This window comes from Dermatophagoides pteronyssinus, unplaced genomic scaffold (genome assembly GCF_027571235.1).
Source record: "Dermatophagoides pteronyssinus isolate colony J.1.1.1.1 unplaced genomic scaffold, Derpt_VIB-CSIC_2022.12 sq0009, whole genome shotgun sequence".
Classification (NCBI taxonomy): Eukaryota; Metazoa; Arthropoda; class Arachnida; order Sarcoptiformes; family Pyroglyphidae; genus Dermatophagoides; species Dermatophagoides pteronyssinus.
Window position 1 is genome coordinate 134,267 of NW_027461533.1, and position 25,591 is coordinate 159,857.

A 25,591-nucleotide genomic window follows, 5' to 3' on the forward strand; every position below is an offset into this window, starting at 1 on the left:
ACTTGGTATTCGAAAAATGGCATGGCATTTGTTGGCAACATCATCACTCAAAAACTTCCTATGTGATCATTGTGTGAGCACATCATATTCATTCTTGAAAAAATAACCTTTTGATTTTCGGCAAAAATAATTCATTTTGGAACAATGTATCAACATAATTATCGTCGATCACAGCAACAACAACAACATCAACAGCAGCAGCAACAACAACAAAAACAAGGTTCAAAAGATTCACCGATTAAATGTGTTTATATTGATGGTTTGGTTGTATTGAAAATTATTAAACATTGTCATGAAGAAGGTAGTTCAAGTGAAGCACAAGGTGTTCTACTTGGTTTAGTATTCGATAATGCATTGGAAGTAACAAATTGTTTTCCATTTCCACGTTCAAATGATGATGAAGATAATGAAGAAGCAGCCGAATATCAATATACAATGATCCGGTATTTGAAAAATGTTAATGTTGATCATTTACAAGTTGGCTGGTATCAATGTAGCCCATATGGTAGTCAATTGAATAAAATCGAAACAATTGATTCACAATATTTGTATCAAGGTACTATTGAAGAATCAATTGTTTTGCTATTCGATCCGATTCGTACACAACGTGGATTTCTTTCATTGAAAGCTTACCGGCTGACAAAAGCTGCAATGAATCTTTGTAAAGAAAGTGATTTTCGTCCAGAAATTCTTCGTCAAAATAAAATGTCATTTGAAAAAATTTTCGAAGAAATACCAATTATTATTCGTAATTCACATCTTTGTAAAGCATTATTATTGGAAATTGATGAAGATATGCCTATTGATGGTGGCCGTCAATTATTGGATATTGGTGGATTTTCATTAGTGGAAAAAAGTCTGCAATCACATATAAAATCGGTTGAAGATTTAAATAAACAAACATCAAATCTACGTAATCAGATTATTAAACAACATGAAATTGCTAGAGAAAATATGAATCGTTCATTGGCTAAAATGCCAACAATGAGTGAAGATGAAATGGCCAAACTATTAAAACCATTCAAATTAACACCATTACAGCATTTGGAAAATCTTTTAAATTATTCTCAAACACATAATTTTTGTCAACAATCATCATTGTATTCAACACAAAATATTGGCAAACTTTTTATGGCTAAATCTTTACATAATAATTAAATTGATTGATTGATTGGGAAAATTTTTGAAAAAATTTCTTTCAATTTATTAAATAAATAAAAATTGATTTAAAAAAATTTGACTAGAATTGTGACAAGTTTCGTTCGGAAAATTCATTCGTTTTGTTTCATATTTTTGTTTCAGAAATTTTTTTTCCTCTTCACTTGATTTTGCTGTTGTTGATTGTTAAATTCAATCGATTCTGATTCTTCTTCATGTAGAATTAGATATTGGAAAATACGTTTCGGTAATATTTGTTGCCATCCATAATGATGTTCAAATGAATATGATTGTCGTAGAACATGTCTACATCTACATTTGAGAATTGAAAAAATTGAATTTTTCAAAAAAAAGAAAACACACATATCATACCTATCTTGAAGATTAAGAAATTCTCTTTTAGCTGTAATCAATATAAATTGTGATTGTGCTGCTGTTGAACTGATTGTTGGATAAAGATAATCATCGATTGAATCCAATCCACCGAATGCAATACCAAGACATTGACCATCTTTATAATAGGTAATTGTACCATTATGTCCATCATATAAACAACCGATTAATGTTGAACAATTTTCTTGAAATGGTTTTGTATATTGACGCCATTGATTATTATGCCAAACAAGACCTTTATGTGATAAACCCTGTGAATCAAAAAATCAAAAATCAAAAACAATAACAAATCGATCAGATTTCAAACCATACCCAACCGAATTTATTTTCACCAATCAAATTAATATATGAATCGGAATAAAGTTTTGCTTTGGATGTTGTTAAACCGATCATCATACTTGTACCAAATATACGATCTTTAAGTAATACTTCCCAATAATATTTACAATTTCGATAGATATTTATTGGTTTATTTCCACGTATAGCAGCCGTACCGCTACTCCAATCAATATGAAAATTAACAATACGACCATTGTTTAATATTCGAACCTTTTGAACGAAAAAAAAATAAAATTCCGAATAATTTTTTGTTAAGAAAAACGTAAAATATAACACATACAGCATCTGATCGATTATCAGGATTCCATTGCCAATCATCATCGAATGCATTTGATAATGGTTTTTGTATTGATGACCAGGAATTTTTCATTAAAAATTTCATTGCAAATTCTTCAAATCAAACAAACATTTGATTTAAGAATTTTTTTAAAAAATAAAAATTGACTAGACTAGATATATTAAACGGCTAAATTGAACAATGGAAAAATGAAAAAGTTCGGTAACCGTTGTGTTGTTGTTGTTACCATATCACCACTAAAAGTTAATTTGATGGATGTTGTACACATCTGATGTTCGTGTGCATCACAAGTAACAAAATCATCACCCCAATATAAATACAAAAGCTATGCACGCGAACCGTTATTTATTTTTGTTTTATTCAGCCAAAGTGATGGGCCATTGTTCAGCCCTAAGGTCCTTTGCAAAAAAAAAGTTCAAAGATCATCATCATCATCATTCATTCACCCGCCCATATTGTTCAAAAAAAAAAATCGAAAAATAATACACCATTCGCCATCTATCGGTGGGATTTTTCATTGAGGAATTCAAATTAGAAAAATTTGAATTTTTTTAACATTAAAAATTTTATTTATAAATCCTTTATTCATTTATTTATTATTCAATCATATACAAATACAATAAAAGAAGAGAAGAGTAGAAAAATTGTTTTTAAATGTCAAAATTTTTCAAATATTTCATCAAATTTTGTTAGATTTTTTTAAAATGTTTAGTATTTTTATAGGTATATAATTGAATAATAAAAATTCTTTCAAATCTAAATTTTTTTAAGCATATATTTTTTCTTTCGACAATTTTAATTTGTGAAAATAATCGGTGTGTGTGTGTGTGTTTAGGTAGGTAGAAAAAAACGATACGAATTACAAGTATATAGAAGTTTTTTCTTGTTTTTTGAGAATAATAAAAGATTAATTATATATATATAGTAGTAATTATAAGAGAGAATAAAGTAAAGTACAATGTATGTATTTTGTTATGTAATGTGTGTGTGTGTGTGTGTGTGGATACAAATAATGATGAAAAAGGAGAGGGAAAAAATAAATGAGAGAGAGAGAAAAAACCAACATTATCATTCTGCAAAGAGAAAAAAAGTGAAGTATGTGATGTATCGAATTGAATTTTTTGTTTGTTTGTTTGGATATGGCCAAATGATGGGGTAGCCAAGTAAAGACGAATTGAATCAAAAATTTGTTATTATGTGGTTATTTTATCGATGAAAAAGGGAATCGATTCCTACACTTTAGACTTTTGAATATTTGTCAAAGATTAAGATGATGATAATGATAATGATGATGACGATGATGATGATCATAAATTATTCAGGGAATAGAGCACATCGACCAATAATTTTAGATGGATTCGTTGATCAAATGAAAACTTTTTCTTTTCAATTAATTATCATCCATTGCATCAGGCAGATCATATGGATTAATAATACCCGGTACAGATAATTGTCGTTGTCGTTTTTCAGCTTCTTTTTTCTGAAGTTCAGCTAATCGTTCTTCTAAGAAAAGATCACTATCATCTTCACCAGCAAATTCCTAATGTCAACAACAAAAAATTAGTTTGAAAAAAAATTCATAATCAAAATCAAACATACCCGAATTTGGACAAGAAAATCACGTAAATGTTCTTTAAATGCTACCACATCTTGATTAAGATTGAAAAATCCTTGCACAGTTACCTGAATTTGAGCATCAGTCAGATGGCTAAAAGCACTTTTCAACAAACTTGATACAAAGTCTTTGACAAATTGTACATTATCATATTGTTGTGGTACACCAGCAGCAGCAGCATTAGCAACACCATTCTGAAGGGCTGGATTGAGTGGCGCAGTTATTTTATTCATATCGACAATTTCAAACATAAAAGCCAAAATCCGTGCCTGCATTGTTAATCCAGCCGAATGTGATGTATCCGTAACAACAGAAAACATGTGTTGCATAATATCTGTATAATATGTTTGATAGAAACAATTTTTCATTTCAGCTGGCTGTTGCATCATATTTTCCATCAATGTTAATAAGATTTTTAATCCAGTATCGGCAACATTGCGCATTGTATGTTTCAATGCCCATATAATTGAATCTAATACCAATTTAAATTGATTAGGTAATGTGTTGAGTAGGGCACTAAAACAATGTGTAACAACTTGTTGCAATAAAATATAAAAATTTATTCGATGTTCAGGATATTCTTCAAAATCTTTGTTGATCATTTCTAATGTACATTCAAATACGGCAACGAATATTGTTGGAACTTCTGGATTCATGTCATCCTATTTATTGATCAAAATTTAAAAAGAAAGGAAAAAATCAATTAAAGAATTTCAACAAGAATGCAACAAACCGTTATTTTCTTTATGACTGTCGACATTGTTGAAAGAACTTCAGGTTCTCTAGCCGAAGGCACAGGACACATTTTATAATCATTAAGAATAGCTTCGAGAAGACTTTGAATAAATTGTTCCACAATAATATCCGAACGATCAATCCATTCATTGATTAATTTAAGAATTTCTTTTTTTAGACCTCGCATAGCACGTATAATCGGTTGTTTCATGACTTCTTCACCATTTTTAGCAATGGCAGCCGAAATATGTTGACTCATTACTTTATACAGGCTTAACATGTCCATATAGATGAATTTCAATTGTTGAATATATGCAAATCCCAATGCTTTACAGGCATGATAATTTGTTTTTATAATATTATCTAGTTGTTTTATCGCTATGTGATCAGTAAGAAAATCGACATTGATCGCTGCTTTACGAATTATATCATTCCAAACTTGATTTGGTAGTGTCATATAGTTTTGTATCAATTTTTCTTGAATTTTTTCATCGGTTTGTGCGCTTATCATATAGCCCACTGCTTCGTAAAATGTATGAATCTGTTCAGAGAAACAAAATAATTACAATCAAATCAATCTAGATGAACACAAAAACAAACCTGATGTGGTTCAAGTTGATTGATAACGGTGGCCATATTTTCCAATATTTCATCTATAAATGGCTGTACTTCGCCCGGTTGTATTGTAATAAAATGTCGTCGACATTTATTAGCAATTTTGATAAATGTATCACAAGCCATATCTTGTACACCATCGTGTGTTTCTGATTGACAAGATTAAATGTTTCAAAATAAAATTTGGAAAACAAAATAAATAACTGAACTTACCATGCATAAATTCAAACAATTTATTAACAACTGTTTTCAAAAATTTCCAATATGCTCGAAGAAAACGTGGATATTGTCCCACTACATACATAATATTCGAAGCAATAATAGCTTTGTTATCTTTACCACGCTTTTGTTCACATAAACCCAATAATTCTTTGATAACAGTGACTAGAAATTTTCTCTCTTCTTCTTCTAACATAGCACCCGATATTGATCCGATCGCCCAGCATAGCTAAATTTTGTGAGAACAAAAAAAAAAAAAAAAATAAATGACAATTTTTTGTTGTTGTTGAATTCACTTACCGTGTTTAAATTTTTCCACGACCATTCAGAACCATCAACTTGTTTTTTAAGTTTTTCATTCATTATATTTTCCGTATCTTGTGAATTTAAATGTGTTAAATAGACCAATGTTTCACGCATATTGTTATATAATTGTATTGAATCAGTGTCTTTCATGAATTCACGTACAACTTCACCCTGTTCATTTTCAACAACAAGTACTTCTTCTGGTTTGGCCATACGACCAATCATTATGTAACGAAGTTTGCTAAGCATTTCTTCGTAGATTAATCGACGCATTGGTATGGTTGACGATGCTACAACTCGATCATCTAATGGACATTCTTTATACAATTGTTCCGTAAGTGATCCCCAATATTCTAAACAGATTTTGAACACTTCAACATCCTCCACTTGTGATATGACGATTAAATACATGACTGCCATTAATAATTGTTTACGCAAAGCTTCAGTTTCATATAACTGTCCACGTTTTTTCAATAATGTTGATAAAAACATGGCCAAATTTTGAACAAAATTTTGATTTTCTTCAATTCCAGTTTCATATAGATTTTTTAAATCTTCAGGATTCGGAAGAATCTATTTTTTTCAAACACAAACACACAAAAGCAATGACATTTAAATCAAGATGCAAATATAAACATTGAAATAAATACCTTATTTAATTGAAGCATGAATGTTTCAAACATTAAACAATAAACATCATCATACGAATCCACACCAATATTGGCTATCTCAGTCAAACATTTGAGGGTGATATTACGGAAAAGATCATATGGGAAAAACTAGATTGAACAACAACAACAAAAAAAGATTATTTAGAAATTCTTTTTTTTGTAAATAATACCTTAAATATCAATGCATTGATTAGTCCAGTTTCAAAAATATAACCCAAAGGAATCCAATTAAGAAACCTTAACAATGTTTCCAATGTACAATAGATTAATTTTTCATTTCGAGAATCATCTAATACATATTGACAAAGTGAAAAAACTTCACGAAAATGTTGACACATTGTATCTTTAAGATGTTTTGATTTTGCCTGTGTTAATTGGCCAGTGGAAAAATCAAAAAGCTCTTCACTGTTTTTTTTCAAAGAATAAATATAATGAATTGATGATTGAAAAAATAGTAAATCAAATGTTAAAACAAACCTTAATAATTTGAGAATAGTCATATTATTCATACATAATGTTTCACTTTTTTTACTGGAAGCACAAATATCCGATATAAAATTTGGCCATTTTTTGGGCCAATCTTGTTTCAAAATCTGTACCAATATCATATTCAATTTATTTAGATAAACTTTATCCTGTTCCATTGATATTGGATTGGTTGATGTTTTGATGATTAATGCAACAATGAATTTTTTAATATTTTCACATTGATTTTCTGGTATTATCTTCCATCTTGTTTTGATTAAATTTTCAAGTACTTGTAGGGCAAAATATTTTGTTTCCTTATTTTTCGCATATTCAAGTATACCATCTACACGTGTCCATGAATCTGGATGTTCTTTAAATCGGGTAAGAATTTCTTGGGCAATCTTTTGTGGTTGACCCTGAGTTGTATATAAACATTCGACAACCTGTTCTAATAGCTGTATATCGAATACACTTTTAAAATTCAATAATTGATTGGCACTTTCAACGGTTAATGTTTGATATTGATTTATGGCCGAAACCGTATTATTCGTTGTTGTTGCCGTATTATTCAACATTGTTATATGATTATTTGCTGTACCGTTCATTTGATTGACAATTGTTGAAGCCGATGTTGGTACAGTTGTTGTTTGAGATTGTGGTGGACAAAACATTGCCGACGAATCCATTGAATCCATATTTTTATTAATATGATAAAAAAAACCAAATTTCGATGATTTTCATGTATTCACACAAACACAAACACACAACAATAAAACAAAATCTAACAAACAAAAGAAAATTAAATTAATGACCTAATGATGATGTAATGCATTAAAAATTCGAATTTTTTTCTTTATTAAAAACTTACTTGGTGAAAATTCTTGAATTTTTTTTTCGTTTTTTCTCCCTTCTTCTGAACACACACACACACACACTTATTGATGCCTGGTATATTATAATGATAATGGTGCTGGATGATGATTATATCGTGTGTGTGTTATATGCTAATTTTTTCAATGTTGATATGATGTGAATCAAAGAAAAATGAAATGAAAAAACAACAACCGATTAATTTGATTTAACTAGATTGATTTTCTTTTCTGTTTTGGTGATGTTAGTGTGTGAAAAAAAAAATCATAGTAATAATAATAAGACATTTGTTTGATTTCAATATTCAATATTCAATCAACAACAACAACACAACAGAAAAAATGAAAAAATCAACAGCTCAATCAACACAACACGGAATGGAGAGAGAGAGAGGGAGAGAGAGCGTGTGTGTGTGTTAATAGGAAACAAGACCAAAATGACAATGTGTGTTTCAATATTTTGATGATGATAATGAAGGAATAAATCGATGAAATGTTTTTTTTTTTGAATTTATAACATCATTGTCAATCAATGAATATTTTTTGGGGGGAGAGAATTATTTAAGAGAAAATAATCTTGGTATATGTTTGTATATGGTTTATATATTCTTAGTATATCATTTTTTAATCACCAAGACAATGGGCAATACACGAAAAAAAAACATACACACACTAAACACAAGCAAAACCACCACATACAACAAAACACATTTACACAGACAAAAAAAAAGAAAGAAAGAATCCGAGGCAATGTGAAATCTTTATATTAGAAGATAGATATGTTATTGTGTGATGCCACCACCAAAATAAAAAAAAGAAGATAATTTTCTCCGTTTATTTTTTTTTCTTCTCATTCATTCATTTACCAACAACAACAACAATACCAACCATTGATAATGATGTTTTAGGAGAAAAGAATCATATTTTTGTTTTTTTTGTAACATTAAAAAATATATACTCAGCTAATAAACACCACGATGATGAACAAATAATAATAATGATGATGATGTTCAAAATGAAACAACGAAAGAAAGAAATAAAGACAAAAACAACATCGAATCGAATCGAATAAAAAAAAATAAAGATATAAACGTTCGATGGCGGTTAGGTAGGCGGAGAATACCAAAAAAAAAAAAACGTTGGTTATTGGATGAAACGAGTGAAGTTGTGGTAGTGGAATTCAAAATAGATGAAAAGAAACGAGGGTTCTCTGTTCGAAAATATGATATTTATGAATCACCCGAAATACTAGCAGCATATATTTTGAGTTTTGCATATTTGTTTGGATTCAAAAAAAAAATTACTCCGCCCATCCATATTTACGTCATTGTTCATTCTCACTTTTGCTACTACCTTTTTTTTTGAATGGAATTCTTTTGAAAAAAATTCGCGAATAAAATTGAAATTCTTTTTTTTTGTTTAAAATGCAAAAAACCCGCAAAAAAATTATTTTTTAAAAAATTAGGATAAATGGTAAAACAAGTGATAAAATTGAAATGAAAAATTTGTTCAATCATATTATAGAATGTGTGACAGAAGTGTGAAAATTTTTAGTTGTTTATCATTTTAATAAAAATTTTTTGTTTCCTATTTTTATCTTTCTTCACGAAGCTTCAAACATCATAGAATGACGTTCAATATGAGCAATTCTGGCCATCAATGGTCCAAAAAACGAAATAGCCAATCCAATCATTAAAAATGGAATCATTTTCATTGGTACCTCTACAACGGTAAGATGTTTTGTTTGTTCATTATTAAGATCTTTTAATCCGGTAAAAAATCGAATAGCCCATTTGGCAAATAATTTTCCTAATGATCGTAATGCAAATAATGTCAATAATCCAATCACAAAACGACCAATAATAAATGGCATATCATTCAATGATGGTAATAAAATTTGATACAATTCATTCGAATGACTAGAATGATCACGTATAATGGCCAATTGATAATTAATCCATGAACCAATATAAACACCACCACTAGCTGATATTATTGATATTGTATCACCACGTGATGGTGATTGTTTATTCGATACAGGATATAATAATGATGATATTATCAATATGGCAGTAATAATCAATGGTGTAAATGAATTATGAATAAGAAACTGATCCGTAATGCTTAGAATTGGTAATACGAATGCCAATAGAATACAGGTAAGTGATAGACCAACCAATATATCCTTTTGGAAGAGAAAAAAATGAATAATTTCTATTTTCATTTTTAGGATTTGAACAACGAATAACTTACCAACACTGAATGCATTCCAAGATAAAGCCTTGAACAACATATCAATGTACACCAACAAATTGAACAAAATATAAATAATAATGGTGATATAATTTCATAACGATTATTTAATAATGAATATAATGTTAATGGTACCATTGCGGCTAACATTGCATGTGTTGATGGCATACCATATTCAAATGAATATTCTGGCTCTAAAATCAATATATTTGGACCGGATGGCCGTGGAATACGAAAAATTTCTTTCAATGCCTGGCCAGTATACATTAATATTGCCCAAATTAACATCAATTGACGACAAATAAATGAATCCAGATTCCAATATAGATATGAAAATGATAATGCATAAAATACTTCATAACCCAAACGTGCACCAAATGAAAATAGATAATACCATAGATAATTACGAATCAGATATTTTTTCTGTTTCGGTTGTTGATTAGTCGATGGGATTGAAGAATGAAATGAAGATTTTCTATTTCGATCATCATCTTGATCATCATCATGAATAATTTCTAGACCAAATAATTTTTGAAATCTTCCAACATGAATTGGATCATGTAATGAATAAATGGTTTGATATAGATATTTTAATTGCATTGTTTTTTGGTTTTTTTCAGTGATAATTTCTTTCTGTTTCCTTTATTCGTTATTGCACAGATAATTTTCGTCACCAGCAAAAAGAAAAAATTCGTTGTTAATTGATGACGATGATAATTTGTAATGGAATGTTGGATGTTTGCTTGTTGCTTGTTTTAATATTGGCTGATGAGTAAAGTCATTGATTGATTATTTTATGAATCATAATCATCATCCTTGATATAATTTGTTGTTATTGTTGTCTGCTTTTATTAGATTTTTATTAATGATCATCGATTGGGCTAAAAGCAAAAACAACAACAACAATAAATCCAAGTAAATGTATCACGGCCTTCCTCATCATCATCATCATCGATCACCACAACCCTCTTTTTTTCGTTGTTCAACAAGCATCTACGCCATCTAGTATCAGGTAAAATCAAATGAAAAAAATTCAAATTTTATTTTATTTAGTCAAAAGAAAATGTTGTTCAAAATTAATTCCATGTTAATATCGGTGCTGTTTGTTGATCACGTTTGTTTTTATGTTTTTTATTACTTTTGTTATTCATTTTTAAACGATTTTCATATAAAATTTCTGTAAATAATGATGATACATTTTGTCGTTGTTCGAAAATATTTTCAAAATATTTTAAACCAACATTATTTACGGCAGCTAATTCTTCAATCGATTCTAATGCTTGCTGCATTTGAATACGAATCTGATCGATCAATGTAATCATTGTTGTTGATGATGATGATTGAATTTGTCCAAAATTAACACGAATCAAATAACAACAACAACGTGATATTAATTCAATTTCCCAACGACGTTCCAATAATTTGGATAGTATTTCTAATAATTTTTGTATATAATAAAATGGTAATTGTAATAATGTTTCTTCAATTTCATTTGATGGTATTCGTTTCAGAATTTCCAACATAAAACGATATGGACATTCAGTTTGATAGATCATCATGTTTGGATTACATGATTCACGTGTTGGTGGTTTTTTCCCATCATTATCATCTTTTTTGGTACGATTTTCATATTGTTTCAATTGTTGTTGATAATGATTTAATTTTTCAATTTCTTCCAAATAAATATCGATACTTTCGATTAATCGTTCAATCGAACGTATAGTATCGATTGTTTTTTTCTGTGCACGACCTGATTCTTGTTCCGAATTGGATGTTGATATTGATTCACCCGGTACAATAGTATGTGATTCAAATTCTTTATTAAATTCTTTTTCATTTTCCAGCTCTTTTTCCTCTTCCAATATTAATGGTTCATTAGTTTTTTCCCAAAAACGTATAGATTTATCGTGTGATACTGTAACCATATATTTTCCATTTGGTGCAATTGCCATTGACCATATTTCACCATAATGTCCTTCTAATGTTGTTATTTTTTCAAATGTATCAGCATCCCACATTTTTATTCGATGATCTTTTGATGTTGTAAAAAATTGATGTGTTTTCGGCAAGAATTGTACACCAAGAATATTATCATCATGTGCAAATAATGATCGATGACAATCACCAAAATCCATACCCCAAATTTTAATATTTTTATCTGATGAACCAGTTACAATCAAACGATTATCGGATGAAATATCCATACAAAGTACAGGTAATTTATGACCATAAAGTGATAGAAAAAATTTATGTGTATCACAAAAATATATTTTCACACAACTATTCAGCATTGCAACAGCGATAAATTTTGAATTTGGTGCAATTTTTGTACATATAACACCTTCTTCAACTGATAATGTACGTTCATGATTAATGGTTAAAATTCGATTTGATTGTTGAGGTTGTTGTTGTTGCTCTTGATCACCATTATCATTATCATTATCAATTATTAAATTAAATGACCAAAATTTGACCTGTTTATCTTCACTACCGGTAACAATACCAGTCAAATCGGGTAATAAATTCAATGACCATATTGGTTGACCAACATGACCATGACTATTATCATCATTATAATCGTTTGCATCGATTGTTGATTGTATTTGTGCTGTTTGTAAACATATTATTTGAATTTTACCCATTTTTGTTCCCAAAATTGCATGTTTATTTCCAGGTACAAATATCATACATAATGGATATTCATTATCATTATTATTGATTGTATTTATACAACGACAACTTGATTTATTCCATAATTTTATTGAATCATTACTTGCTGTCAGAATTGATTGACTATCTGAACTTATTGTTACTGTACGTATATCATTACGATGTCCAATTTGATTTATTATGGATATTTGTTTTGATTGTTTAATTTTTTGCAATTTATTGAATAATATTATTTGTTGATATTCAATTTGATTATTTGATAATAATAATGCTAAACGATATTCTTGTTCATCACTATCGATTGATCGTACAAATCGGATATCGATTGAACAAATTTTGCCCACGGTTTTTATCGTATCTAAACGTTCAATTTCATCTGATAAGACAATATTTTCGTTGGTTTCTTTTATTTCTAAATCTTCATTTTCTTCCAATTCTTCTTCTTCACGACGACGTTTTTTTTCTTTACGAATACGTTTTTTCATTTTTACAGAAATTTCTTCATTTGAACGTAATTTAAATAATTCATAAAAATTATCTTTACCATGACAAATGAGTAGATTTTCTGTTTGATCAACATAAATATTTGTTACTTTTTCCATACTTTTTCGCAAAATTGTACCGAAATTTTCAATTAAAATAAAATTATCATCATCAGCTTCTTCGATATCATCATCATTATCATTATTACCAAGTAATTCTAATCGTTTTAAACGTTTAGCTTGTAATTCGGCTGATTTTCGTTGAAAATTTTCTCGATCATTTTCATCAAATGTTAATTTCCAAACTTTTAATTCAGAATCTGAACCACCCGAAATGATTTCAGTATCATCACGTAGAAGAACAAAACTCCACACTTCAGTACGATGACCAACTATTGTCCGAAAACAATGTTGTGTTTCAAGATTCCATAATTTTATAAATGTATCGGATGATGCTGATATCAGAATCCATGAATGTTGTTGCATAAATTCCACTTTATTTACAGGACCTTTATGGCCTTTCAGACGAAACAAACCAGATTGATTGACAACATCCCAAACAACAATTTCAGTATCCTTTCCACCTGATGCAATACGTAAACCATATGGATCGAATGCAATACATTGTACACAACCACGATGACCCGAAAATACCACTTTTAATCGACGTTGACAATTTTCTTGACAATCATAAACACGTATACAACCATTATGATGTCCACTACAAATCACCATACTTTTATCATTAAATGCCAAACATGATATCATTGAATTTTTCTCTGAATCATCATCATTAGTGAAACGTTCAATTTGTTGACAGGTTTTAAGATCCCAGAAAATAATATCATCACATGCAGCTGTAGCACAAATACGATCTTTCGATATCATTTCAGGCCATTGATGAATCAATTGTATTCCTTGATGACATGGTGAACCAATAACACCGAATTTTTCACCCGGTATCCATCGTAGATATTGTTTTGTAATACCCATTTTTCGGGAAAAATCTTTATGAAAAACACAAAATAAACAAAAATTCCGACCCAAAAAAAATGAGCACGTGTTTTTTCGAAAATCACATGGTCATTTCATTTGTGTACATGCCCATTTTTTTCTTTTGAATCAATGCCACATGACATTTTTATTTATTAGATTTTTCCTGAAATTATAATTTTCATTTTGATTTAGTTGATCGATTGATTTTGAAAAAAAATCATGAGTTATGAAGAACAACAATCAGATGAATTGGATGCATTGCAAGCAATTTATCCAACTGAATTTACATGTATGTTTTTTGTTGTTTGTTTTTAGTTGAAAACTAATTTTTTTTCCATAGTGTTCAATGATAATGGTAATCGTTCGACATTGGATGAAAATGAATTACGAAAATTTTCAATAAAAATATCCAGTGAATTTAATGAAAATGATGAAGATGATTCTGAATCGGATAAATGTATAGAGAGTGTTTGTTTGTCACAAATAAACAAATTGATTAAAATAGATTTTTTTTTCGTTTTTATAGATGAGCTTGAATTATTGTTTCGATTGCCAAAAAATTATCCCGATATTGGACCTACGGTAGAGATATTATCATCATCAACAAATATTGAAGATTGTGATGAATTAGAAATAATGGATATACTGAACGATATGATTGCCGAAAATATCGGTACGGTTATGATATTTACATTGGTTACACGTACATCCGAATGGTTGAATCAATTGAAACAAAGAAAAATTTTTGAAAGAAAAGAAGCCCAACTAAAACGTAAACAAGAAATCGAAGAATTGGAAAGAAAAAAATTCGAAGGAACACGTGTTACAGTTGAAACATTCATTGCATGGAAATTAAAATTTGATGCTGAAATGGCTGAATTAGCTGCCAGGAAAAATAAAGAAATGAAAAAAGATGATCCAAATAAATTGACCGGTAAAGAAATGTTTTTACGTGATAAAAATCTTATCGATTCGGATTTAAATTTTGGCGATATTGTTGCCGGTTCAGATGATTTCGATGATGTTGATGTTAAAGTGGATGAAAGTTTATTTCAAGATTTGGATGTAAATGAATTGACGGTTGATGATGATGATGATAATTGATTTTATTTTTTTTAATGATTTAGTAAAAAAACCAATATGTTATATAATAAAAATTTATCAAATTCCTTTTTTTTGGTGGTACTTTCATTTATGAACGGTGTTGGAAAAATTCCAATCACGTGTTTGATTTGCACGCTTGTTTTTTCTATTGATTTTTTTTCCGAAAAACTTATTTTGATTTTTGTTTGTTGAAGAAAATGACTAATAATTTTCAAATTGGAAGTCTAACCGAATTGGTTGAACGTAGCGGAATGAAAATGATGAAGAAAAAGAAACCAATTGATAAAATGAAATCATCATCACCAGTAATGAAAAAAATTATGAAGATGAAAAAATCGACCAAAATGCAAACGAAAAAATCAATTATTTTGAATAAAAAAAAGAAGACACTTAAAAAACTTACAACAATAATCGAACCGGCAAAAGATTCTGATGATAATGATGATGATGATGTTGATCAAGAAATGAATGTTGGCGATAATCAAACGATTCCGGAATCGAATGATGATGATAATTCAGAGAAACAAGATTCAGAAAAACAAATGCGTACATTATTTATTGGTAATCTTCCAGCAAATTTTCCCATGAAAGTAAGTTAATTATTTCATTTTTTCAATTACAACCTGAATCTGATTAAATTTTTCTCTGTGTTCTGCGAATAGAATCTGAAGAAAATTCTTGAACAATATGGTAAAGTAATAAGTATTCGTATTCGTTGTGTAGCGCCAGCTAAAATAACATTATCGAAAAAAGTAGCTTTTCTTTCGTAAGTATCCAAATATGATTTCCAACAAAAAAAACTAATCATTCAAACCAATCGAAATAGAAATCAAATAAATTCAAATAAAAAAACTGTCAATGCATATGTTGTGTTTAAACAATCGGAATCAGTGCAAAAAGCATTAGAATTGTAAGTTGATCGTTTTTATCGTAAAAAAATCAAAGTTTAATTTAATTTTGTTCAAAAAATACAGAAATGGCACCAAATTTGAAGAACATACCATACAGGTTGATTCACTTGAAAATGATCGTCATTATGATCATTCAAAATCATTATTTTTAGGAAATTTATCATTTAAAACTACTGAAGATGAGGTAAACAAAAATTTTTCTCGTAGAAATTTTCAAAGAAAATTTATTTATTCATTTCTTAATCCATGAAAAGCTTCGTGAATTTTTCAACGAATGTGGTGAAATAAAATCCGTACGTATTGTACGTGATTCCAAAACTGGTATTGGTAAAGGATTTGGTTATGTAAATTTTGCTGATAAAGATTCGGTTGTATTGGCATTGGAAAAAAATGGACAAATGTTGAAAAATCGTGAAATTCGTATTAAACCATATCAATATAATAATCAAAATGATAATAATAAATCATCCAATGATAAAAAGATTAAAAAATTGAAGAAAAAACAAAATCAACCAAAATCTGATGATGGTTTTCAAGGTGAATTTGGTGTGAAAAAATCAAAAAATTTAACCAAAAAATCCAATAAAAAAAATCGTCTGAATGCATCGAAAATTCGTAAACAAAAGAAAACAATTGCACAGATTATGAATAAAAAATGAATTTTATTTGTCGGTTTAAAAAAAAAAAAATTCAATAAAAAATTTTTCGTTTGTTTGAAATATATTGATTGATTTATAGATATCACATTTAGAAATTAACAAAATTTTGTTTGTTGCCGGTCAATATGAATCACCGGGGTTGAATATATCAATTGATTTAAATGATTGACTTTATGGTTTCATTTGATCATCATCATCATCATCTTCATCATGGTGATCGATATTATCATTAATTTTTTGTAATTGAATTCGTAAATCATTATCATTATTGGCAAAACAACGTTTGAAAACAATTTCCAATAAATTCAATGGTAAAATATGAAATAATTGTTCAGATAATTGTAAATTGGTGGATATTGTTGATAAACAAATACGAAATAATGATTGTGGTTGAAATTTTATTGTAAACATATCTTTAGCGAATATATGCTATTATTAGTGAGAAAAAAATAAATATCAAAATGATTTCAATTTTGTAAATTTACTTACATTATATTTTGGATTACGATGATAAGAACTAATCAATTCTTTTGTTGCACCACCAAGTACTAAAACTGGTGTTGAATTTAAAAAAACTTAATTAAAAACCTTGAATATTCAATAAATACTTACTTTCACCAAATGTTGATAATGTTGCTGAATGCCAAAAACGTGGTTTTTCAAACGGCAAAATAATTTCACGCCATGTATATGATCGTGTATCAAAGATCCAACAATCTTTTAGCGGTTGATTATCATGTGAAAAACCACCATAAAGTACTAACATTTGATCGGATACAGGTGTTAATGTATGCCATGATCTTCCACGTACCGGATGATTAATATTATTTGATTGTATCATTGTCCAACACATTGTACGCATATCTAATCGATACATATCATTCATACGTTCACGATTCATACGGCCACCAAATAGATATACATAATGTTGATGATCAATTTTGGATGCAGCACATGCTGCTCTTGCTGTTGGTATTTGACCTGATTGTTTTGGCCATTTCCATTGATTTAAATCTGGATCATAATAAACTAATTGATTATTCCAACCACGTATATAATGCCAATGTGATGATTGATCAAATATAAATTGAAATTGATAATTTTCATTCCAAATACGCGGTACTGGACCATAACCACCAAACAGATAGAATTTATCATCATATTCCCAGCAAACATTTTTATCACATGGTAATGGTTCAAATGAACACAAATCACTAACATCAGGTCTTATACGTTGCCATTTTAATGTACAAAGATTTAATCGATGTAATGTATTTAGATTTCCTTCTTCCGAAAAACCACCAAACATATAAAGATAATCATTATTGATTATTGTTGCACATGCATTGCTGCGTTCTAATGGCATATCATCATCTTTATCACCAGATTCAGTTTTACATGTTTTTTTAATCCTTTGTTCGAAAAAAATATATATAAAAATTATTTCTGAGAAATTCAATAAAAACAAACTATACCATTTTTCAACCATTTGATCATAAATCCATATCTCTTCGGATGGTCGATAAAAAGCAGTTGAATTTTCCTAAATATTTCAACAAAACAAAAAAAATCAAATAAAAATTGATAAGATTTTAGCTGTTTAACTTTTGAACTCTTTTTTTTTCGGAAAACTTTCCAATCGATTCTTATCATCATCATCATTATCAACAGTGAAAAAAATAAAATAAAATCTTGTCACCAAGTACTTTTTTTTTAAAAAGAAAAAAACTGGTTTCATGTTCTCAATCCAAAATTCAATTTGATTTCATCTAATCAATAAGAGACAAACACGTGAATATGAAAACAAATTTGTTCATTCAATTTCTTCAATATGTCCTTCATAAAATAAATATAGAATAAATCAAACAAAAATCATATTTGATGTTGGACTTTGAATGATTAGTGAATGATAACAACAACAAACTGGAATCTCGCATGGCATTTTGTATTTATTCAATGTTTTTGTTTGTTGGATGATGATGATAAGCGTAAATATGTGTGTTGATCATATGTTTTTTTTATGGGGTTGGATGATTGGAAAATTTTCAAAACAAAAACACACGCTGTATGATTGATGCTTACTTTATAGCCTTTAAATCCGGATAACATAATTACATAACCATTATGTGATACAGTTATATGACCAATATTAATACCCGGATCATTTTCAAATTGTTGTTGTTGTTTAATCATTTGTTGAAATTTTATCGTTGATAATATTGATGGTGGTGATGATGATGGTGGTGATGTCGAAGTTGATGGCATTGATGATGTTTCATCCGTATTAGTTATATCGGTCATCATTGTTGTATCGATCGGTGTAGGCATTTTTTCAATGAATTTTTGAAAACAAAAACAAAAAATTAAAATTTTCAAAATACGTCGTTGAAGAATTTCACAGTAAAAATTAAAAACAAAATTCAAAATGTTGAAAAAAAATTCTCGTCGTTGTTTTGGTTAAATGAAATGTAAAAACTTTGTCGTCGTTGAAAACACTAACTGAGAGTGGTGTAATGCTTAATAAAGAATATTCTCGAACCAAAAAATTGGCGCAAAATCAAATTTTTCTTTTTAATATATCCAAAACGTAGAATATACAATATCACATCATTGTTGTTGTTTTATAACTTGATGAAATCATTTTTTCTTTTTTTCCAGTGAAAAATTTACATAAAAAATTGATGCGGCTTCTTCTCTATCTATCTATTGATAGATGTTAATATGAATATGATCGAGAAGGACAAGAAACTTTTGATGATGATGAAAAACAAATCTTGTTTTGAATTTCAACATCATCATCATTTTGTTTCCTTAAATTCTCTCTTTCAATATATTAAATTTAAAAAAAAAAAACGTTATGAGTATTTTTCCATTTCGTCTGTTGTTGCTACAATATATGTCATGTGTGTAAAGATTATCATCATCATTATCATCATAAACAGACATTTTCCATCTTGTGTGAGCATCCTTAATATTACACATGTGGTTAGTGTCGTTTGACGCAGCATTTTTTCTTCTTCTCAATTTAGTTGAAAAAATGATCAACATCATTAAAATCAAGACATCCAAACAACAACACAAACTTTTTTTCGAATGTTTTGATGATGCATAATGCATATGATAGGATTCTTTGAAATATTTCAATTTCAAATTGAACATGCGTGTAGATAAGTTTAATGGTTTATTTTTCTATAAAAGTGAGGAAGGGGAAGCGGCCGGGGAAGAAGTGGGGGAAAAAAGAGGAAAAGATCATCAGTTCAAATGCACTTACTTTCAACGATGATCTTTCTTTGTTTTTGCGTAAATTTCAGATTCATTGACCTTATTGTCATCCAAAAAGAAAAAACATTAATTCCGTATTTAAAATAATAATAATTTTTTTTTCGGAAAAATGAAAAAAAAAATTCGAAACGTAAATCGAATGTGATATTGTCAAATCCACATACACACTTGTTTTAAATTGCTTAATATAGATGGCATGATACTTCAAGCGATGAAATGTAAAAAGTTTTGTTATCGAAATTTTTTTTTTTTTTTTTTTTTGATTTAGATTTGAAAACATTGTTGTTTTTACGCTTGGTTAATGCGATATGGGTGATATAATGATTAGGGGTGTACTACAAGTTTATAAAACTTTCTTTTTGAATATAATTTGAGCAGAGGTAATTATAAATTTTAAAAAAATCATCGATATTTAATGTTGCCTTGGTATAGGATAAATGTGTGTAAATATGTTAAGAAAAGTAATTTAAATTTTGTGTAATGTATGTTTATTTTGTACAAATTGATGTTGTGTAATTGTAATTCGTGTCTTAATGTTTAACATTGTGCTTTTGTTAAGTTCTTGGTTTAAATATATTTATTACATCATTTGCTTTAAACATAAACCATCGACCGATTAAGCAGAAAAATAATGGAATTCCAATAAGACAACTAGTAAAATTCATGGCCCAATTTGAATAAAACCAAAATTCTTCTTTATTTTTATTATCATATGGATAACAAAATGTTTTTACTGGTTTCATAAATGGTCGACAAAAATTATCAAATTGATTCTTTGTTGCTCTATCTGTTAATTCACCCAATGTTTTATTACAAGAACTGGCAATTTCTATTTCACACTCATTTTGAAACATAACAAAACAACAAAATTTCACTGATCCTAAATACTTTTGTTGTTGTTGTTGTTGGGTGGTGATGGTAGGAATTAAAGTTGTTAAACAAAAAGTGATTGATTAAGAAAAATTCAAGTTTTTCAAATAAAAAAAATGACTTACATAATCATCAGGTGTAATTTCAAATCTATTTTCCATTTTTGTTTGACAATCAAGATAATCACGAACTTTTTGTCTACCACATTGTTCAGGCAAACCATTTGGATGAAATCTTGGTTTATAAGCAAATGATTGACAATTAAACATTGGAATAATTATGATCATCATTAGCATCAACGATAAAAACATTTTCACCACCATCATTTTTTGTTCTATTGTTTTCAAATCGGTGAATTTCAATGAAAAAAATATTGTCGATTTATTTCTCGTTCTCGAATAAAAAAAAATATTTTTTTTTCGCACAAATCAATTGCCAAACACATTATTTTATATTGGTGCAAACAATATAACCCACAAATTTATTGATTAATTTAATTTTCAACTTTCAAAATTAACCAAAATGTTTACAAAATTAATTGATTATTTGAATGGTAACAATAACCATTACAAAAAAAATCATGATGCCATTCAAACAAATTATGACCATCATGTTGAATGCATCTTAGAATTGTTGTTTGTTTATTTGTTGTGGTGGTGAGAGTCTCTACGATCAACATATCAGTTATTAGAAATAGGAATAGAAATATTCAATATCCAATGTTTCTTTCTGTATTTTATTTTTGTTCTTTGAATAAATTCTTTGCCACAGAATGGCGATTGGTTGATGCGATATGGGTGATATGATGATTATTGAAATTCAATTTTGTTTGATTCGATTTCCCTTCGTTCGTTTTTAATCACTTAATCATAATCATGGTGTGTGTGTTTGTTTCACCATTCGAAGAAGAAAAAACAAACTAATCATATGGAGATTATCATAGTGCGAATTTGGATGGTGATTTTAATTTCAAAAATTTCAAAAACAAAATGATGGATTTGTTGGAATTAAAGATTTAACAGAAACAAAAACAAAAAACAAAAAACACGTGACATAGGGATCATATAGAAGAAAAATTTGGATTTGATTGAATTTTGATCAAAAAAAGAAGAAAATTTTGAATCAAAATTCAAAAAAACTAAAAGATTTCAAGATTCTTAATTCAAAAGAAAAGAATCATTGTATCAATGGGAGAATTTCGGATTCGAAAAAAATTCTATCCGGAATTTTTTTTTCCCACGATAAATGACGATTATCATTTTGATAATGATGATTATCAACGATGATGATTACCGTAAAAAGAAAAGACGAAATTTCATGCTTTAATTCATTCATGATTGGTTTTTATTTTCAAAAATGAATGAATGAATGGTTAAATTTGTTTATAATCGGGGTATATTTATTACCAATGGCTCGTTGTTATATTCATTGTGTGTGTGTATCGAATCACATTTGAAAAATCAGGATCAAATGACGCGAAATGAAATTGAAAGATTTCCACTCACTCACTCAAGCTTTATTCACTAAATTGAATTGAATATGGTTGATTGTATAATGGTTTTCACTGGTGTGTGTGTAATGATTGTTATATCGATTACAATATGGTTTTGGTCGGTTGAGAGATGATGATGGCTGGCTGGCTGGTCGATCAAACGGTCGGTGTGTGTGTGAAAATGTCATAATAAAAACTTGATTTTTTCACGAAATACATCCATCGAATGATAAAAGTCAATCAATCAATCGGAAAATTGTTGTTGTAATCAATAATCATCGAAAATTAAATGAATCGAAAGGAAAAAAATTCTCGAATGATTTTTGAGAAGAAAACATTCGAAAGTTCGAATGTTTCATTCATTCATAAATGTTGTGTGTCAATCGATATCAAGAATCGATTTTTTTTCACAATCTTTTTTTTCCTTAAATTTTTAATGGGTTTTTTTTTAATATTTTTCGGCACTAATTGATTATTATTGAAGGCATCTCATTCACCATCACCACCATTCATTGAATGAAAACGATTATCGTCATCGGTCACACACAATAGGCATTCACAAATCCGTGCCAAACACACCACCACCATCAAACACACTTTCTATTATTATTCAACAACAAAAAAATCTATAGGTCCTATAGAGAGAGATTGTCTCTGTTCGGTTTGACAAACAATAATTGTTGTGGTTTTGACAAATTGAAACATTTTTTTCCCTTCAATTTTCAATTCAATTCAATAGGAAACTTAACGAAACAAAACAAAAATATGTAACGTGTGACCCAAGTATAATAACAATAATACCCGATACCAACCACCATCAAAAACCATATTTTGTCACATAATCATCAACATCAATGATGATTATGCAATAATAACGCGTGTCATCATCATTGTGTGTATCCGATGTGATTATGAAAATTTAAAAAAATATTTTCCGTTTTTTTTGATTGAAATTCAAATTTTCTCTCACTCTTCTCTTAATTATCCGATATTTATAAAGATTAATTAAAAAAATTAGAGAACCTAACCTCACTCAACTATGAATCATAGTCACCAACCTAACCTCACTCAACAATGAATCATAGTCACCAACCTAACCTCACTCAACTATGAATCATAGTCACCAACCTAACCTCACTCAACAATGAATCATAGTCACCAACCTAACCTCACTCAACTATGAATCATAGTCACCAACCTAACCTCACTCAACTATGAATCATAGTCACCAACCTAACCTCACTCAACTATGAATCATAGTCACCAACCTAACCTCACTCAACAATGATTCATAGTCACCAACCTAACCTCACTCAACTATGAATCATAGTCACCAACCTAACCTCACTCAACAATGAATCATAGTCACCAACCTAACCTCACTCAACTATGAATCATAGTCATCAACCTAACCTCACTCAACTATGAATCACAATGTTTTCTTGTAATAAAATAAATAAATTGAATAAAACAAAATTACAAAAAAAAATTCTAATTTAATTGAAATAAACAATCTTTGGTGCATATATAAAAATTCATTTAAAGAATTCTTTCTTCATGAAAAAAACGACGATAAACTTGATAAAGTCATTTACATAACCGACTATTACAATTACAAAAAAAATGAATTTTTTCTATGAAGTATTAATATTAATACGTAATTGTTTTCTATTAGTGTGTGGCCTTTTGATTATTAGTAATGCAACATTAGAATTATTATTTTCACCAATGTTATTGATAAAATATTATCTACCATCAATTTTACGACATTTACAACCACAACAACAACAATCAGTCATTACAACTAATAATCAACTATCATTGCCCCAATATTCAACAACATTAATATTATTTTTCTATATAATATTAATATTAATACAAATATTGAATATAATAGCATCATTATTATTATTTTATCAAATATTTATAACAAATTATCATGATAAATATATTGCATATGATACAATAATGTTATTATCATTAACATTATCATTATCATTAATCATACAACAACAACAAATTGATTGGAATTTTTATGATGATATTGTTCAACGGGATTTTTATATACAAATTAATCGTGTTGGTGATCATATTTGTCAAACAACAACCACGATAACCACAACAACTTCTTCGAAAACAACAAAAAATTCCACTCCAGATGATATTAGAAGTTTAAAATTTCCGAAAAAATCTGTAGAAAAACCAAAACAATATTGCTATCATTCAGATGTTTATTATTGGCATCAAATGAATCGTTGTTGTGGTTGGCAATCACCCTATGACCTAATTGGTATTGTTAAATTTAATAATACTAATGGTCGTGGTCGTGGTAATGTTAATGATGATTTTGATGATAATCATGGTAATGATGATCAGAATAACCGATATCGTTTACCGGAATTTTGTTGTGAAACATTAATTAATAATCAATATCATGGAATTATCAAAAATATGTGGTTAAAAAATTTATATAAACAGCAGCAGCAGCAACAACCAAATTATTGTTTTATTGGATCAATATTTATGTTTAATCGTACTTGTAAAGTACTTTATTATGGTAATGCATTCAATACAAATCGACAGCAACAACAAAGTTTATCATCAACATCGAGAACATCGATATTATCATTACGTAATTTATCATTGATTAATCATCCAATAGAATTGATCTATATTTTATTAAAATTAATTATAACATTCATTTATGCTTATTATAAACAGCATTTATTACCACAAATTGAAGGACCATATTCATTTTATTTATCACCATGAAAAATTTGCAAAATAAAATCTTTTCTTTTTAATTAACCAGAAAAATTAAAATAAAATTTCCAGAAGTTTTTCCAGAAATTGTGGAAAAGTGGGGGCAGGACCATTGTTTTTTTTTGGTGGAAATATCTTCTGGGCGTGTTCTAAATCAAATCGCGCATGCTTATTGGTTTGTTGATTGTGTGTTCTGGTTTATAGGTGTAAAAATAGCTGCAATTTTGGATTCAATTTTTTTCTGGAACAAACACAAGGGGAAACAAAGAAAAAAAAATGGAAGACAATAATGATTGCTGTCAATTTCAGATCTTTTTTCTTATTCTTGCTGAATAATAATTCTATTTGTGAACATGATAGTAACTGGATGAAAATGTATAGAATGTAAAATGTAAATAATGTTTGGTTGTCAAAAACAGATTC

The 25,591-nt window shown here is 28.5% G+C and overlaps 9 protein-coding genes and 1 long non-coding RNA gene across 15 annotated transcripts; 5 read left to right on the forward strand and 5 right to left on the reverse strand.

Annotated features, from left to right (window-relative positions):
- Positions 1-31: 31 nt before the first annotated feature.
- On the forward strand, positions 32-1,240 carry eIF3h (eukaryotic translation initiation factor 3 subunit h). The gene has a single exon (XM_027346129.2). The coding sequence runs from the start codon at positions 145-147 to the stop codon at positions 1,156-1,158; it is 1,014 nt and encodes a 337-aa protein (XP_027201930.2). The 5' UTR covers positions 32-144; the 3' UTR covers positions 1,159-1,240.
- On the reverse strand, positions 1,212-2,656 carry SP555 (SPRY domain-containing SOCS box protein SP555). Its single transcript, XM_027346137.2, has 4 exons — positions 2,171-2,656; positions 1,864-2,100; positions 1,531-1,802; positions 1,212-1,470 (listed from the first exon to the last, which is right to left on the reverse strand). The coding sequence occupies exons 1-4, from the start codon at positions 2,270-2,272 to the stop codon at positions 1,299-1,301; spliced, it is 783 nt and encodes a 260-aa protein (XP_027201938.2). The 5' UTR covers positions 2,273-2,656; the 3' UTR covers positions 1,212-1,298.
- A 96-nt stretch (positions 2,657-2,752) lies between these two features.
- Positions 2,753-8,707, reverse strand: emb (exportin-1 emb). Of its 3 annotated transcripts, XM_075821223.1 has the most exons (11): positions 8,575-8,707; positions 7,686-7,821; positions 6,827-7,598; positions 6,520-6,754; positions 6,329-6,457; positions 5,673-6,251; positions 5,367-5,601; positions 5,139-5,302; positions 4,537-5,079; positions 3,788-4,465; positions 2,753-3,728 (listed from the first exon to the last, which is right to left on the reverse strand). In XM_075821223.1, exons 3-11 carry the CDS (start codon positions 7,510-7,512, stop codon positions 3,579-3,581), a joined length of 3,399 nt encoding a protein of 1,132 aa, XP_075677338.1. In that variant the 5' UTR covers positions 7,513-7,598; positions 7,686-7,821; positions 8,575-8,707; the 3' UTR covers positions 2,753-3,578. The 3 variants fall into 3 exon arrangements, with proteins under 3 accessions (XP_075677338.1, XP_075677339.1, XP_075677337.1); XM_075821224.1 differs by lacking the exon at positions 8,575-8,707 and having other exon boundaries at positions 6,827-7,629; positions 7,686-7,914; XM_075821222.1 differs by lacking the exon at positions 8,575-8,707 and having other exon boundaries at positions 7,686-7,912.
- Positions 8,708-8,800: 93 nt separating this feature from the next.
- Positions 8,801-9,543, forward strand: LOC142645296 (uncharacterized). The gene is made up of 3 exons (XR_012846446.1): positions 8,801-9,159; positions 9,298-9,416; positions 9,475-9,543. It is a non-coding gene; the product is annotated as an uncharacterized LOC142645296 (long non-coding RNA).
- Positions 9,173-10,539, reverse strand: LOC113795891 (sphingosine-1-phosphate phosphatase 2-like). Its single transcript, XM_027346126.2, has 2 exons — positions 9,940-10,539; positions 9,173-9,871 (listed from the first exon to the last, which is right to left on the reverse strand). The coding sequence occupies exons 1-2, from the start codon at positions 10,537-10,539 to the stop codon at positions 9,290-9,292; spliced, it is 1,182 nt and encodes a 393-aa protein (XP_027201927.1). The 3' UTR covers positions 9,173-9,289.
- A 286-nt stretch (positions 10,540-10,825) lies between these two features.
- Positions 10,826-15,257, forward strand: LOC113795888 (RWD domain-containing protein 1). 3 transcript variants are annotated; one of them, XM_075821244.1, is made up of 4 exons: positions 10,826-10,951; positions 14,280-14,376; positions 14,428-14,544; positions 14,593-15,257. In XM_075821244.1, the coding sequence occupies exons 2-4, from the start codon at positions 14,307-14,309 to the stop codon at positions 15,189-15,191; spliced, it is 786 nt and encodes a 261-aa protein (XP_075677359.1). In that variant the 5' UTR covers positions 10,826-10,951; positions 14,280-14,306; the 3' UTR covers positions 15,192-15,257. The 3 variants fall into 3 exon arrangements, with proteins under 3 accessions (XP_075677359.1, XP_075677358.1, XP_075677360.1); XM_075821243.1 differs by lacking the exon at positions 10,826-10,951 and adding an exon at positions 12,037-12,154; XM_075821245.1 differs by lacking the exon at positions 10,826-10,951 and having other exon boundaries at positions 14,198-14,376; positions 14,614-15,257.
- Positions 10,958-14,084, reverse strand: LOC113795878 (WD repeat-containing protein 3). Its single transcript, XM_027346108.2, has one exon. It carries the CDS (start codon positions 14,082-14,084, stop codon positions 11,016-11,018), a length of 3,069 nt encoding a protein of 1,022 aa, XP_027201909.2. The 3' UTR covers positions 10,958-11,015.
- Positions 15,258-15,305: 48 nt separating the features above from the next.
- LOC142645293 (uncharacterized) lies at positions 15,306-16,821 on the forward strand. Its single transcript, XM_075821239.1, has 5 exons — positions 15,306-15,781; positions 15,854-15,957; positions 16,018-16,101; positions 16,166-16,286; positions 16,357-16,821. The coding sequence occupies exons 1-5, from the start codon at positions 15,389-15,391 to the stop codon at positions 16,759-16,761; spliced, it is 1,107 nt and encodes a 368-aa protein (XP_075677354.1). The 5' UTR covers positions 15,306-15,388; the 3' UTR covers positions 16,762-16,821.
- On the reverse strand, positions 16,745-19,803 carry LOC113795894 (kelch domain-containing protein 2-like). 2 transcript variants are annotated; one of them, XM_075821234.1, is made up of 5 exons: positions 18,844-19,803; positions 18,237-18,304; positions 17,374-18,173; positions 17,251-17,315; positions 16,745-17,190 (listed from the first exon to the last, which is right to left on the reverse strand). In XM_075821234.1, the coding sequence occupies exons 1-5, from the start codon at positions 19,087-19,089 to the stop codon at positions 16,933-16,935; spliced, it is 1,437 nt and encodes a 478-aa protein (XP_075677349.1). In that variant the 5' UTR covers positions 19,090-19,803; the 3' UTR covers positions 16,745-16,932. The 2 variants fall into 2 exon arrangements, with proteins under 2 accessions (XP_075677349.1, XP_075677350.1); XM_075821235.1 differs by lacking the exon at positions 18,844-19,803 and adding an exon at positions 18,367-18,438.
- Positions 19,804-23,949: 4,146 nt separating this feature from the next.
- LOC113795834 (uncharacterized) lies at positions 23,950-25,213 on the forward strand. Its single transcript, XM_027346058.2, has one exon. It carries the CDS (start codon positions 24,029-24,031, stop codon positions 25,175-25,177), a length of 1,149 nt encoding a protein of 382 aa, XP_027201859.2. The 5' UTR covers positions 23,950-24,028; the 3' UTR covers positions 25,178-25,213.
- The last annotated feature ends 378 nt before the right edge of the window (positions 25,214-25,591 follow it).

Excerpts from the sequence above, each read along its gene's own strand:
- LOC113795878 (XM_027346108.2), bottom strand. The coding sequence starts at position 14,084 with ATGGGTATTACAAAACAATATCTACGATGGATACCGGGTGAAAAATTC.
- LOC142645293 (XM_075821239.1), top strand. The coding sequence starts at position 15,389 with ATGACTAATAATTTTCAAATTGGAAGTCTAACCGAATTGGTTGAACGT. Across the intron at positions 15,782-15,853 it reads CAGCAAATTTTCCCATGAAA|AATCTGAAGAAAATTCTTGA; the intron begins GTAAGTTAATTA and ends TTCTGCGAATAG. Across the intron at positions 16,102-16,165 it reads GTGCAAAAAGCATTAGAATT|AAATGGCACCAAATTTGAAG; the intron begins GTAAGTTGATCG and ends CAAAAAATACAG.
- SP555 (XM_027346137.2), bottom strand. The coding sequence starts at position 2,272 with ATGAAATTTTTAATGAAAAATTCCTGGTCATCAATACAAAAACCATTA. Across the intron at positions 1,803-1,863 it reads GTGAAAATAAATTCGGTTGG|GGTTTATCACATAAAGGTCT; the intron begins GTATGGTTTGAA and ends TTTGATTCACAG. Across the intron at positions 1,471-1,530 it reads TTTCTTAATCTTCAAGATAG|ATGTAGACATGTTCTACGAC; the intron begins GTATGATATGTG and ends TCTCAAATGTAG.
- LOC113795891 (XM_027346126.2), bottom strand. The coding sequence starts at position 10,539 with ATGCAATTAAAATATCTATATCAAACCATTTATTCATTACATGATCCA. Across the intron at positions 9,872-9,939 it reads TTGGAATGCATTCAGTGTTG|GATATATTGGTTGGTCTATC; the intron begins GTAAGTTATTCG and ends CTCTTCCAAAAG.
- LOC113795888 (XM_075821244.1), top strand. The coding sequence starts at position 14,307 with ATGAGTTATGAAGAACAACAATCAGATGAATTGGATGCATTGCAAGCA. Across the intron at positions 14,377-14,427 it reads TTATCCAACTGAATTTACAT|TGTTCAATGATAATGGTAAT; the intron begins GTATGTTTTTTG and ends TTTTTTCCATAG. Across the intron at positions 14,545-14,592 it reads TGATTCTGAATCGGATAAAT|ATTTTTTTTTCGTTTTTATA; the intron begins GTATAGAGAGTG and ends TGATTAAAATAG.
- LOC113795894 (XM_075821234.1), bottom strand. The coding sequence starts at position 19,089 with ATGCCTACACCGATCGATACAACAATGATGACCGATATAACTAATACG. Across the intron at positions 18,174-18,236 it reads GATCAAATGGTTGAAAAATG|GATTAAAAAAACATGTAAAA; the intron begins GTATAGTTTGTT and ends TTTCGAACAAAG. Across the intron at positions 17,316-17,373 it reads ATTATCAACATTTGGTGAAA|TTTTAGTACTTGGTGGTGCA; the intron begins GTAAGTATTTAT and ends ATTCAACACCAG.
- LOC113795834 (XM_027346058.2), top strand. The coding sequence starts at position 24,029 with ATGAATTTTTTCTATGAAGTATTAATATTAATACGTAATTGTTTTCTA.
- emb (XM_075821223.1), bottom strand. The coding sequence starts at position 7,512 with ATGGATTCAATGGATTCGTCGGCAATGTTTTGTCCACCACAATCTCAA. Across the intron at positions 6,252-6,328 it reads TCATGCTTCAATTAAATAAG|ATTCTTCCGAATCCTGAAGA; the intron begins GTATTTATTTCA and ends TGAAAAAAATAG. Across the intron at positions 5,602-5,672 it reads CGTGGAAAAATTTAAACACG|CTATGCTGGGCGATCGGATC; the intron begins GTAAGTGAATTC and ends CACAAAATTTAG.
- eIF3h (XM_027346129.2), top strand. The coding sequence starts at position 145 with ATGTATCAACATAATTATCGTCGATCACAGCAACAACAACAACATCAA.